We start from the raw sequence: 12,464 nt of genomic DNA, 5'->3' as shown, positions 1-12,464 counted from the left end.
CTTATTCCATGAATCAATACTATTTTTAGGCAAAGACGTAAATCAAGCTTTAGCACGATCTCTAAGCGAAAACGGAAATAGCTTAAGTTTAACAATATCATTATCCACATCTTTCTTCTTTTGCATATCACACAAATCAACAAAGTTGTTTAGATGGGTAGTGGCATCTTCACTAGGAAGGCCAGAAAACGGATCTTTCATGACAAGATTCAGTAAAGCAGTATTAATTTCACAAGATTCAACATCGGTAAGAGGAGCAATCGGAGTGCTAATAAAATCATTATTGTTGGTATTGGCAAAGTCACACAATTTAATATTATCTTGAGCCATCGTGACAAGCGAGCAATCCAACACACAAGCAAACAAGAAACATGCAAAGAGGCAAATAGAAAAAGAGAAGGGGAACAGAAAAAGAGGGCGAATAAAACGGCAAGGGTGAAGTGGGGGAGAGGAAAACGAGAGACAAATGGCAAATAATGTAATGCGAAGGATAAGAGTTGTGTTGGGTACTTGGTATGTCTTGACTTGGCATAGATCTCCCCGGCAACGATGCCAGAAATCCTTCTTGCTACCTCTTGAGCAGTGCGTTGGTTTTCTCTTGAAGAGGAAAGGATGATGCAGTAAAGCAGCGTTCTCAGTTTTTGAGAACTAAGGTATCAATCCAGTAGGAGACCACGCGCGACTCACCTCGTACCTACACAAACAAATAAGAACCTCGCAACCAACACTATAAAGGGGTTGTCAATCCCTTCACGGCCACTTGCAAGAGTGAGATCTGATAGAGATAATAATAATAAGATAAATATTTTTGGTATTTTTATGATAAAAATTGAAACTAAAGATTGCAAAATAAAATAGATTGGAAACTTGTATGATGGAAAATAGACCCAGGGGCCATAGGTTTCACTAGTGGCTTCTCTCAAGATAGCATAAGTATTACGGTGGGTGAACAAATTACTGTCGAGCAATTGATAGAAAAGCGAATAATTATGAGAATATCTAGGCATGATCATGTATATAGGCATCACGTCCGCGACAAGTAGACCGAAACGATTCTGCATCTACTACTATTACTCCACACATCGACCGCTATCCAGCATGCATCTAGAGTATTAAGTTCATAAGAACAAAGTAACGCCTTAAGCAAGATGACATGATGTAGAGGGATAAACTCATGCAATATGATATAAACCCCACCTTTTTATCCTCGATGGCAACAATACAATACGTGTCGTTTCCCCTACTGTCACTGGGATCGAGCACCGTAAGATTGAACCCAAAGCTAAGAACTTCTCCCATTGCAAGAAAGATCAATCTAGTGGGCCAAACCAAACTGATAATTTGAAGAGACTTGCAAAGATAAACCAATCATACATAAAAGAATTCAGAGAAGAATCAAATGTTGTTCATAGATAATCTGGATCATAAACCCACAATTCATCGGATCTCGACAAACACACCGCAAAAGAAGATTACATCGAATAGATCTCCAAGAGAATCGAGGAGAACTTTATATTGAGATCCAAAGAGAGAGAAGAAGCCATCTAGCTACTAGCTATGGACCCGAAGGTCTGAAGTAAACTACTCACACATCACCGGAGAGGCCATGGAGTTGATGTAGAGGCCCTCCGTGATCAATGCCCCCTCCGACAGAGCTCCGAAAAAGGCCCCAAGATGGGATCTCTCGGGTACAGAAGGTTGCGACAGTGGAATTAGGTTTTCGTGGTGCTCCTCGATGTTTGCGGGGTACGTGGACTTATATAGGAGGAAGAAGTAGGTCGATGGAGCAACGAGGGGCCCACGAGGGTGGGGGGCGCGCCCAGGGGGGTAGGCGCCTCCTGCCTCGTGGCCTCCTCGATTGTTTCTTGACGCCCACTCCAAGTCTCCTGGATCACGTTTGTTGAGAAAATCACGTTCCCGAAGGTTTCATTCCGTTCGGACTTCATTTGATATTTCTTTTCTGCGAAACATTGAAATAGGCAAAAAGAACAACAATTTGGGTTGGGCCTCCGGTTAATAGGTTAGTCCCAAAAAAGATATAAAGGTGTAAAATAAAGCCCATTAACATCCAAAATAGATAATATAATAGCATGGAGCAATCAAAAATTATAGATACGTTGGAGACGTATCAGTGTGTCGCCCCAAGGCTAGTGGAGGTCTGGGCGTAATCAATCTCCGCATTCAAGGAAATGATTTGTTGTTAAAATATCTACACAAATTTTACAATGGCTGGGACACACCTTGGGTGCAACTAAGTTGGGAGACATATTACACGGATCAAATCCCATATGCTGCTGATCCCTGCGGATCATTCTGGTGGAGGGATGTGGCCAAGTTAATGCCAACATACAGAGGTATCTCGATGGCAAACTTGGGAAATGGCCGCAACGTTCACGATTGCATTCTCTGTGGCCTGCAAATTGAAGAAAGATTGGAACACCTATTCTTCGACTGCCATTTCAGCTCTGACTACTGGTCCCACCTTGGCCTCTCTTGGCACCCTGGCAACTCAAGATTACAAAACGTTTCTAAGGCAAAGGAAGACTGGAATCGGCCACTCTTTATGGAGCTATTTTTGCTGGCCGCTTGGAGTATATGGAAGGAACACAACAACAAGCATTTCAGGGGGGTCACACCCTCGAAAACATCCTGGCTGGACAGGCTTAAGGCTGACTTCTCCCTTCTCATTCATAGGGTTAGGGAAGAACAAAAGCAATCCATCTCACTCATCCTAGCCTCCTTATAACTTAACTTTCTCATGCCTCCCCCAAAGGGGGATGGATTGTAAATACCATGTACAGTATTTTTAACCTTTTTTAATATATACACAGTGGGAGGTACTCCTACTGTTTCTGGTAAAAAAAAGAAGCTAAAATATGAACATCTGAAAACTGAGAAAACTAAACAGATGAAAGTAAAAAAAATCAAGCTATGTTTGTTCTCAACATAGATATGTTAAGATTTAGAGGGAATTCTAAATAAATTTGTATGTTATAGTTAGGTAGTTGTGGTCTTGTATGATATGGTTTTAAACTTAGATAAATTTGAGTGCAATTTATATTTACCCCTTGCAACAAATCGAACCATAAACTGCATCTATTGATGAATAAATACCACACCCACGTCAGGTGATACCCGGTTCCCTGGTAATTTTCATGCCCGTGAGAAGTCACGCTAGATCCATTGTAAAATGGAAGCCCGTCTAAAATACAAGGCATATAAGTTTTTCTTAGGGCATCTCCAACAGCAACCAACAAAAATCCTTCCGCATCCGTCTGCGGACTGGGGGGAGCCAGTCCACGGACATGGATGCGGAAGGTCGACATCCAATGCTAGCCGCATACATTTCAAACTCTTTTTCAACAAACTGGATGAAATTTATGCAAACACGGCCGAATTTCATACAAACATGATGGATTTCATACAAACCGGATGAAAACGGTTACATTTTGGACATATTTTCAACTAAAAAGCTAAAACTATGTGCACGTACGGTCACGCGGAGCTCCATTCCCACGACACGAATACATTATGCTAGTCTACGGCCGGCCGCGATGGCTCCCTAAGGTTTTTGGGATTCTAGAGTATTTATAGAGGCGGAGGTAGGTCAAGGGGGTGCCCGTGGGCCCCACTACTCACCAGGACGCGTGGGAGGCCCCTGGCGCGCCCTGGTGACTAGTGGGCCCCACGAGCGTCCCCTCGTGCCCTCCAGAAGCTCCCTAGGTGTCTTCCTGCCAGAAAAAAAAATGTACAAAATATTTCGTGGCATTTGGTATTGATATTTCGCAAAGTAAAAAAACAGCAACTGACACTGGGCATTATGTCAATAGGTTAGTCTTAAAAAATGACATAAAGTTGCTAGTAAATGTATATAAAACATTCAGGATTGATAATATAACAACATGGAACAATAAAGCATTATAGATACGTTGGAGGCGTATCAACTTACCCCACTTTGTCTCCGGTTTACTGGAGAAATCACATCGGAACCGCCCCGCAGACTGATACAGGTCAGAGTTGGATGGCTTTCGTGGTCCGGACGGTTGCAGAGGTTTGAGGGTCGGCGTTGGAGATGCCCTTACGTCAAAGTGTAGCAAATTTGACCATATTTGTAGAAATAATCTTTTATTCTTAAACTTGAAAAAACCAACAAAACTTTGACTCTAGACAAAAATTATGCACCTTATATTTTGAAATCTTTAAACTTGATCGACCATTCATAACTTCGATTTTGGAAGAAACTTATACACCTAGTATATATTTTGAAAAAGGGTGAGTGCAGTAGTACTATTGAAGAGAAAGAAGTTTCCTAGGTCAATTCTCTCGCTCACCGGACCCAACCACGCAGGATTCCTATGAGTGGTGCCTGTGCATAGATCGAAAAAAGCTGCCGTCGGCAAATCGACGAGCAAGCGGGGGAGCTGCTGCCGGATGCCCTGCGCAGACGCGTCACGTGCCCCATCGTGGGATCACGCATAAATTCTGTTTGCAACTTGCATGGCTGACCATCGATCTGTAGTCGCTCTCATCTAATCATTCTCCCGTCGCCGTCGAGCTCCAGCTTATTCCTCTTGGATTTGCAGCCAGCGCACGTGCTGTACAGTCCGGGGCTCCTGTCGGCAACGAAGGGATGCAAAATCGTCGTGGATTCGGTCGCTGGTTTCCCCCGGCGGTGCGATATATTCAAGAATGTGCGGCGATTGGAACAGTCCTGTCCTGACGATGGTGCCAAAATTACGTACTATGCATCTTGTGTATATATCGCACCACCGTCTGGGTACATGGTCACTGGTCAAGAGAAGGTCTTTCTTTCTGGCCCAAAAAGATCTGGTAGATATAGCAGTCACCCGAGTTCATTTCATACTAGGTAGCACCATGGGTGGTGGGCTAGCCAGCCTGAGTTTTATCTTTATTTAAAATTGATGTCTAGTTTTCTGTAGACATTATTCCTTTTTGAAATGGGTCAAATTCATTGCCCGATTTGGATTACCCATTACTCTCGCCGTTCCATAATATAGTGCATATATATTTTCTAAAAAGTCAAGCTTTATAAGTTTTGACCAAGTTTATTGAGAAAACTATTTATATCTACAATACAAAATATATAAAATACTAAAGTATGTCTTGTGATGTATCTCAGAATACGTATTTGCTATTCTAGATGTATTTTTTTTCTCTCTACAAACTTGCTCAAAGTTTAACTTCTCAAAAAATATATACGCACTACATTGTGAAATGGAAGGAGTATTAACGTTGATATTTATCCTTTTTGTTGTTGTCTCGGACTATGTTTCAAATTTAGATTTGAAATGATATAATATGGTTAGATACTCCTTTCTTGTTTATTGGGCTCATCTTACAAATCACATCAACTAAGGATGAACTACTTATGTGCTAGACAACACGTTAATGCTACATGCATGACTCTCTTGCTCCTTCATGCATCGGTATATTATACATTGAGAACAAAAATCTGACAGAATTTAATATGGACATAGCTATATATGCATGTTCCGAATACAATGAGCCTTAGAATTATTATCTTTTTATGTTTGAGATATGCCCTCTAAACCGGAAGGGGGGATTATATGTTGTGTTCATCGATTAATATATAGAAGTCTTCTGAAGCGTTAAGCCCTGCTACGGAGAATAGTGCAATCGGTGTACCAGGAGCTCTAGTGCAAACATGTATGGTTTCCTGGAGAAACGACCAAATGAGAGATGATGTTGAAGTTCGTTACTTTACCTGGATCATAAGTGTGTACCAAAGAAGTTTGATCAATGAATTGATTCCGGTAGGCGTTGGACTAAGTATGTGGTTTTTCTTTCCACTGTATATCCAGCTTCGGTCCATTATGTAGGTAGCACATACGACTATAACATTACTAAGACAAAACAAAACTATACAAACCTCAATTTCTCCTCCCTCCCCACTCCCCAGTTTTGCCAACTACCCATTTTATACCAAATTCCTATATATCTAAGAAAGACCTAAGGTTCCCTGTTTCACCTCCTAGATTTACACTCGACCCTTTGTCCAAGTTCCTCCCATTTTCCCTTTTGGTCCCCGCCCCTTTTGCTTTTTCTCACCTGTTTTGATGGAAAACCGCCTCAACCGGTCCACATCTTATTGAATTTAAATAAAAATTTCTTTGGTAAGTCAATAAATGTTTACCAAATAAAATCCTTTTTAAACACTTTTATTAACAATAAATAGGACATGAATCACATACTACTAATCTACTAGAATATTTATGTCCCCATTGCAATGCACGGGCAATTATCTAGTACTCCCTCCGTCCCAAAATAAGTGTCTCAACTTTGTACTAACTTTAATACAAAAAATTGTACTAAGGTCAAGACATTTATTTTGGGACGGAGGGAGTATATCATAAACATAAGTAAAATAACAAAATATTGCCCCTCTCCCACAAATCTACCCCACCCCACCCTCAATACTTCCCATCTCTAGCATAAACTACCCAAATACATAATCAGAGAAAAAAAAATACAAGAATTGGCAATAGTCAAAATTAGTAACTTTGGACACCAAGAAGTAGTTGGTGTACAATCAACACCCAAAGTGCTCAAATGGTGAAAATTCGACACAAGGCCGCCAAGTTGCGGTGCTTTCTGGGAAACATATCAGATTCTGGAGAAGCATGCAGTTGTGGGTTGAACTTAAGTAGCTCGAAGGATCAATGATGGGCGGGTACCGAACCACCTAGCTGGGATCTAGAGAGTATATAGCATCATAGCGGGCGTCTGGGTTTGCAGTTGTCGTGTGTTGAGAGTGTTTTGTTGGGCCACTTGTTTAGCTGTGGTGTTTCATGCATCAAGTGTGGTTTGCCTGATCGGTTTTTGCCTGGTTCTCTGTTAATTAATTAGGAAACTCTCTTCTTCTTAATTAATCGATGAGGCTCTTTTGCCTCTGTTTTGGAAAATATAGCAGGTTATCGGCCAATTAAGGTAGCCATCAAAGGTAGTTAGGAAGCAAAGACGGTCGCCCACATGAGGTCCCTAAATTAACCCATTCAAATTGTATTATAAGTGGCCGATAAAACCATGAGAGACAATTTCTCACACAAGACCCATTTTAAAGCACAATCATAGACGAACATGCATCACAAACAGTTCTTCCTCTAGGCTTATGGCTCACGATTTCCTCGGCCGTCCCGTATGTAATAGAATGTATCATATGTAATAGAGTGTATCATAGGCGCGCCATTAGAAATATCGTCATGTCAAAACTTGTGCTGCTGTGTACTATTGAAAGAACTACAGGATGCCGAATTCTCGGTTGTCTAAGAACTTATTGAACCCCAGTCGAGCACATAGCCCATTGGATCCATTTTGCTGAATTTTGCTAGGGCTATTTTGATGGTGATTGCTAGCTTAATTTTGTACCATATTCACTAAGATCTAGCAAAATCTCAGTTGCCTGAGAGATAGGCATGCCTGAGAAATTGTAACGTGTAACAGGATGATCAGCGGCATATGGAATAGCATAGAGGTTAGTAGATATGTTTGTATGCCCCTTGATGGTAATTGATTTCTCAATATTTCATTTTTTAAACGGAGGCATAAGATTTGCCTCATCTATTAAATAAGGAGAGAATAGAGTTTAGAGTTTTACAACACCCACAGGTACAGCATGGGAATTACTCGCCCACAAGAATATCTCCTAATTTTTTTGCGCCCACGGTCACCAAAAGCTTGGCGGTGAGTAGGACGGTCGTTGGCACACTCTTATGATGGAATACCCGTGCATTTCTTTCATTCCAAATGGTCCACGAGACAAGCATGGTGAGAGAAGTCAAAGCTTGCCGATTGGGGTTGCGATTGTCAGTTCTCTTGTCCCACCATTCGTAGAAGGATTCATCCATGTGCCACTCGGATGTATCCATGTGTGCGAGACCAAGCCTCTCAATGAGAGACTTCCATATCCGAATCGTAAAGCAGCACTTGAAGAAAATGTGGGCACCCGTTTCTTGCTCCCTATTGCAAAGCTTGCGGAGGCCACAATTTGGCCAACCTCATTGCTATAAATGATTGGCTGTCCAAATCCTATCTTGCATTGCCAACCACGCAAAGAATATAACATCTGGAGGTGCCCATGCCTTCCAAACCATACAGTCAAAAGGGGAAGGACTCAAGCCTAGAATTGAGCCTTGTGTGCGGTGACCGCCGTGTATATCCCATCGTTCGCGTGCTTCCAGACGATGGTATCTTCGATTTGCTCATGAAGGTGGACATCATTTTTTTTTGCGAATACGCAAAGATTGCGTATCTTTTCATTGATAGAAAGAGAAGAATGAGTACAACAAGGGGTACAACTCATGACATGAACGCAGAGGCATGAACATGGTGCCCGGAGCATAGAGAGACAGGGTGCTCAGCCCGAACAGAGTAAGGAACACAACTAAACCCACCAAGCCTAAAACTAGAGGAGCAGACCGAAGCAGCATGACGTCAAACATCTTCAAATCCAACACCGGGGACACCACGAGCGAGCAAGATGACGCCTTCAAGAAGGGGGAACGACGTAGTGACGCCGCCGCCATCCGATCCGGTGAACCGGACCTAGGGTTTCCCCTGATGCTCGTAGAGGGGCACGGATAAAGGCCTTGGCAGCGCCTCCAGAAAGGAAAACGACACCCGCGAGCGTCGTCGCTGCCAGCATCGGCAAGCCGAGCATGGATTTCGCCTGGCCTGAGTCCGAGTGATCCCAAAGCCACCAGGTCAAGATCCGAAGATGCCGGAGCCAACCTGCACATCGACTGAAACCTAGGAACGGGGGTGGGGCTGCACCTGCCGCCAACAAAAACACAAGCTTTGGAGCCGACATGGCTCGTAGGTGGACGGGATCGGAGAGGCAGCGGTGTAGAGAGCCGACGTGGATGGAAGGAAGGCAGCCGACGCAACCAGCAATCCGGAGCCGGAAGAGAACGCGGATCCGTGCTGCCGGAGGCGAAGCCACCCGAACTCCGGCGAACCGAGGCTGGAAGGGACGCAGCCGTTGGTGCACCGGGGCCGAAACCGCGCTGGTAAAGGACGCCGGCAGACCAAGGACACTGGAGAACGCAGGTCCATGGACGTCGGGACCGGAGCGGTGTCGACAAAGATCCACTGCGAAAACTACACCGGACTGGTCGAGGATTGCCGTGACCACACACAAGCAGGGGTCGTCACCGTAGCTCGGAAGAGACGCCGTCGAGGACGGAGGGTGGCCTGCACCGAGGCAGGACCGAGCCCCGGCCAACTCCCCCAAGGGCCTTGCCAACCCAACGGACAACAGCAAGAAGGGGGGCTGCACCAGTGGGGTGGCAGAGGCAGACGGGGGAGGAGCACGCGGGCGCGGCCGCGCCGCCGAGCAGGATGGCAGGACGCGGTGCAGCAGCTGGACGGGGAGGGAGTCCGCGGCGCGCCAGATCCGATCTGGGGGCCGGCGGGAGGGAGGGTCCTCAGCGCAAGGGGGTGCGGAGGGGGGCGAGCGCATCCGCCACACACGCCGCAGCCAACCCAGGCCCGGTGCAGCCGCACCGGCCGACCGGCGGCAGCGATGCGGGGAGGCGGCAACGGAGGAGAGGGACTGCAGCGGGGGCGGGGGTGCCGGTGCAGGAACGAAATCGCCCCGCCGCCGCCATCCCCGGGCGCGGCGCGGCTTCGCCGGCCGTCCCTCCGGCGGCGGCGCAGCGGGTGTACTGGTGGCGGAGGGGAGCTCTCGACGGCGGCGAGGGTTTCCCCCGTGTCGCCAGACACGGGCGACGCGGGGGTGGGCGGGGGAGTTCGTTCAGGTTTTTCAGGTGGACATCATTTAGGAGCATCCAAATAGTGAAGAATTCCCGAATGTGGGCGGAGGAGACAACCGCGACTTGGTTGATCTTGAGGATCCAAGCGTTCCCCTTGAGGGCCTCAGGACCTTCCAATTCTTTTCTTTTCGAGGCCTCGAAGATGAGCGGTGCAATATCTTTGGGTTTGCAACCAAGAAGCCACGGGGAGTCCCAAAAAGGCGTTTTGGCGCCATCTCCCACTGTGATAGTCATAGAGGCATAGAAAAACTCAAAGTCCTTATCGGTGCAGGGGTTTCCCAGGCCATTTCATTTTGGAGAACAACAGATTTGGTGGTGACTTGCGAGCCAAAACCCCAACGTTATTTTTGCATTCAGCTACCACACGGCTTGTGCTGACCCTTAGCGCTAGTTTCCTGTCAAGAATGTATTCCACACTATGTTGAGCAGGAGAATGTTGAAGATGTACTCCAGTAGTTGTATTGGATGTATCTTGTAAGAAGAAAGAAGAATTGTATTTTATTTTTGGCACGGTAGCTTCAGATTTTGTCGAGGTGCAGATTATAACTCCAAACGGCCCCTTTCCACTATCTAGGCCTAAAAGATTGAGATGTACCAGTGCAGAAAGTTATCAGATTCCAAGAAGCCCCTATCCCACTTGGTGCAAAGTGGCAACGATTTTCATTCGTCGGATCACAATCCAAACTCTCTGGCGGCAACATGTCATCCGTCCGATCATAACCGATGGAGCTGCCACAGATTCTACGATGTCGCTCGTCAACACTTTTACAGTCCGGTATCTTTCAGGTACTTGTGATCAGTCTAGGATTGGCGAAAAGGCACACCACACCTCGTATCTTTTGAGCCGTGCTCACACTGAGAACTTGTGCGAGGGGACTTCACCGGGACGCCTATAAATAGCAGTACGTACGCCGCTGCATATACCACACCAAGCTTCCACGTAAGGCAGAACTCAAGCATCTAACCTAAACATAAGCAAGGTTAGTTAAGTCGAGCATGGCGTCGAGGGATCCGCTGATCGTGGGGAGGATCGTCGGCGACGTGGTCGACTACTTCGACATGGCGGCGCAGCTGAGGGTGATGTACGGCAACAGGGAGATCACCAACGGGTCCGAGCTGAGGCCGTCGCAGGTGGAGAACCAGCCGACGGTGCGGATCACAGGACGCCGCGGGTCACTCTACACGCTCGTGAGTGGCCATACGTCTCCACGCATGCATCATTTGGTTGCATGAAATCACGCATGCATGCACGTCGTTAGTTTTAACATGCATATGCGTTGCATGACTGACATGCATGTGCCATGTTTCAGGTGATGGTCGACCCTGATGTACCCAGCCCAACTAACCCTTCCCAACGGGAGTACCTCCATTGGTACGTGCATGCTGGCTGATTTAGCTAGCTTTACCCTTAGCTAGGTACCTTTGTTTTTCGTCGTGCATGCCATGCTTGCACTTTGTGTGCTAACCATTTCGTGAGAAAAATATATAATCATTAGTGTATGTATATATTTACTAGTACTGCTATATATACTGGTATATCGGATTAAGCTAATTGCTTCGGTTTAATTTCTTGACTACATTCAGGATGGTGACAGACATACCAGATGGAGGTGACGTGAGCCGCGGTAAGAATCGGATTAAGCTAATTGCTTCGGTTTAATTCCGCAAAAAGAAGCTAATTTACAGAGTACATGTACCATGTCAATTATTCTCTCCAACTGCCTTTCCTAGCGAAAAACAGATAGTCAAGTGGGAACCATTAATCAAACTTTTTGCGTGTGTGCATGGCTGCATGCAGGAACCGAGGTGGTGGCGTACGAGAAGCCGCGGCCGACGGCGGGGATCCACCGTGTGGCATTCGTCGTGTTCCGGCAGGCAGCGCGGCAGGCCATCTACGCGCCAGGGTGGCGCTCCAACTTCATCACCAGGGACCTGGCCGAGTGCTACGGCCTCGGTGCTCCGGTGGCCGCCGCCTACTTCAACTGCCAGAGGGAGGGCAGCTGCGGTGGCCGGAGGTACAGGTGAATCGAGCAAGCTGTCTGGCACTACGTAGTACGTACAAGCGCGCGATCGCTCCATCCAAACGTGTCACACTAAATATATAAATAAAGGAATAAATATGTGTAGTAAGCTAGATATATAGCTGCTTCAGATACACATACTGTGACACTGTGTAATACTGGCCATCTCGATCGGCAGTACCTACTTGTGCCGGAATATACCGTGTACTTGGTGCATGGCTTAAACATTTAATAATCATAATATACGTGTTGTTGTTGGCAAATGAATAATGCTTTCTCTAATATATATTTTTATATTGTGAAACAATATGTTATGCCCTTGTTCCCTCGGAAAGGAGAACCTCGCCAAACCGGGGGTGTGAGTGTGTGCCAAGTTGATTGTGAAAGTACTAATAACTATTGGATGGTGAGGAAAAAAACCACCCGATCGCAAAAGTATAGCCGAAGGATACCACTTACCACCCAGAGCCATCTATGTTGGTCTAATAACCGTGGATGGATCTTCATAAGTGTCTGCTATATTATCGTAGATGTGTAGACGATCCTTGAAAGTTGCTCATGTGATTTGCTACACAATGCATACAACTCTTTACTAGATCTTTTAATGATTGTATGCTCAATCCCATGTATC

At 45.8% G+C, this 12,464-nt stretch overlaps 1 protein-coding gene across 2 annotated transcripts; it reads left to right on the top strand.

Moving 5' to 3' along the window:
• Window positions 1–7,285: 7,285 nt before the first annotated feature.
• Window positions 7,286–12,019, top strand: LOC147987365 (protein FLOWERING LOCUS T-like). Of its 2 annotated transcripts, XM_087545254.1 has the most exons (5): window positions 7,286–7,299; window positions 10,820–11,000; window positions 11,123–11,184; window positions 11,397–11,437; window positions 11,611–12,019. In XM_087545254.1, the coding sequence occupies exons 1-5, from the start codon at window positions 7,286–7,288 to the stop codon at window positions 11,835–11,837; spliced, it is 525 nt and encodes a 174-aa protein (XP_087401380.1). In that variant the 3' UTR covers window positions 11,838–12,019. The 2 variants fall into 2 exon arrangements, with proteins under 2 accessions (XP_087401380.1, XP_087401381.1); XM_087545255.1 differs by lacking the exon at window positions 7,286–7,299 and having other exon boundaries at window positions 10,763–11,000.
• The last annotated feature ends 445 nt before the right edge of the window (window positions 12,020–12,464 follow it).

The sequence above is a fragment of the Triticum urartu genome, chromosome 2A (genome assembly GCF_056163025.1).
Source record: "Triticum urartu cultivar PI428250 chromosome 2A, HENAU_Tu73, whole genome shotgun sequence".
NCBI classification, from domain to species: Eukaryota; Viridiplantae; Streptophyta; class Magnoliopsida; order Poales; family Poaceae; genus Triticum; species Triticum urartu.
Note: the sequence above shows the minus strand (reverse complement) of the source record. Positions and strands in the feature narration are given on the sequence as shown.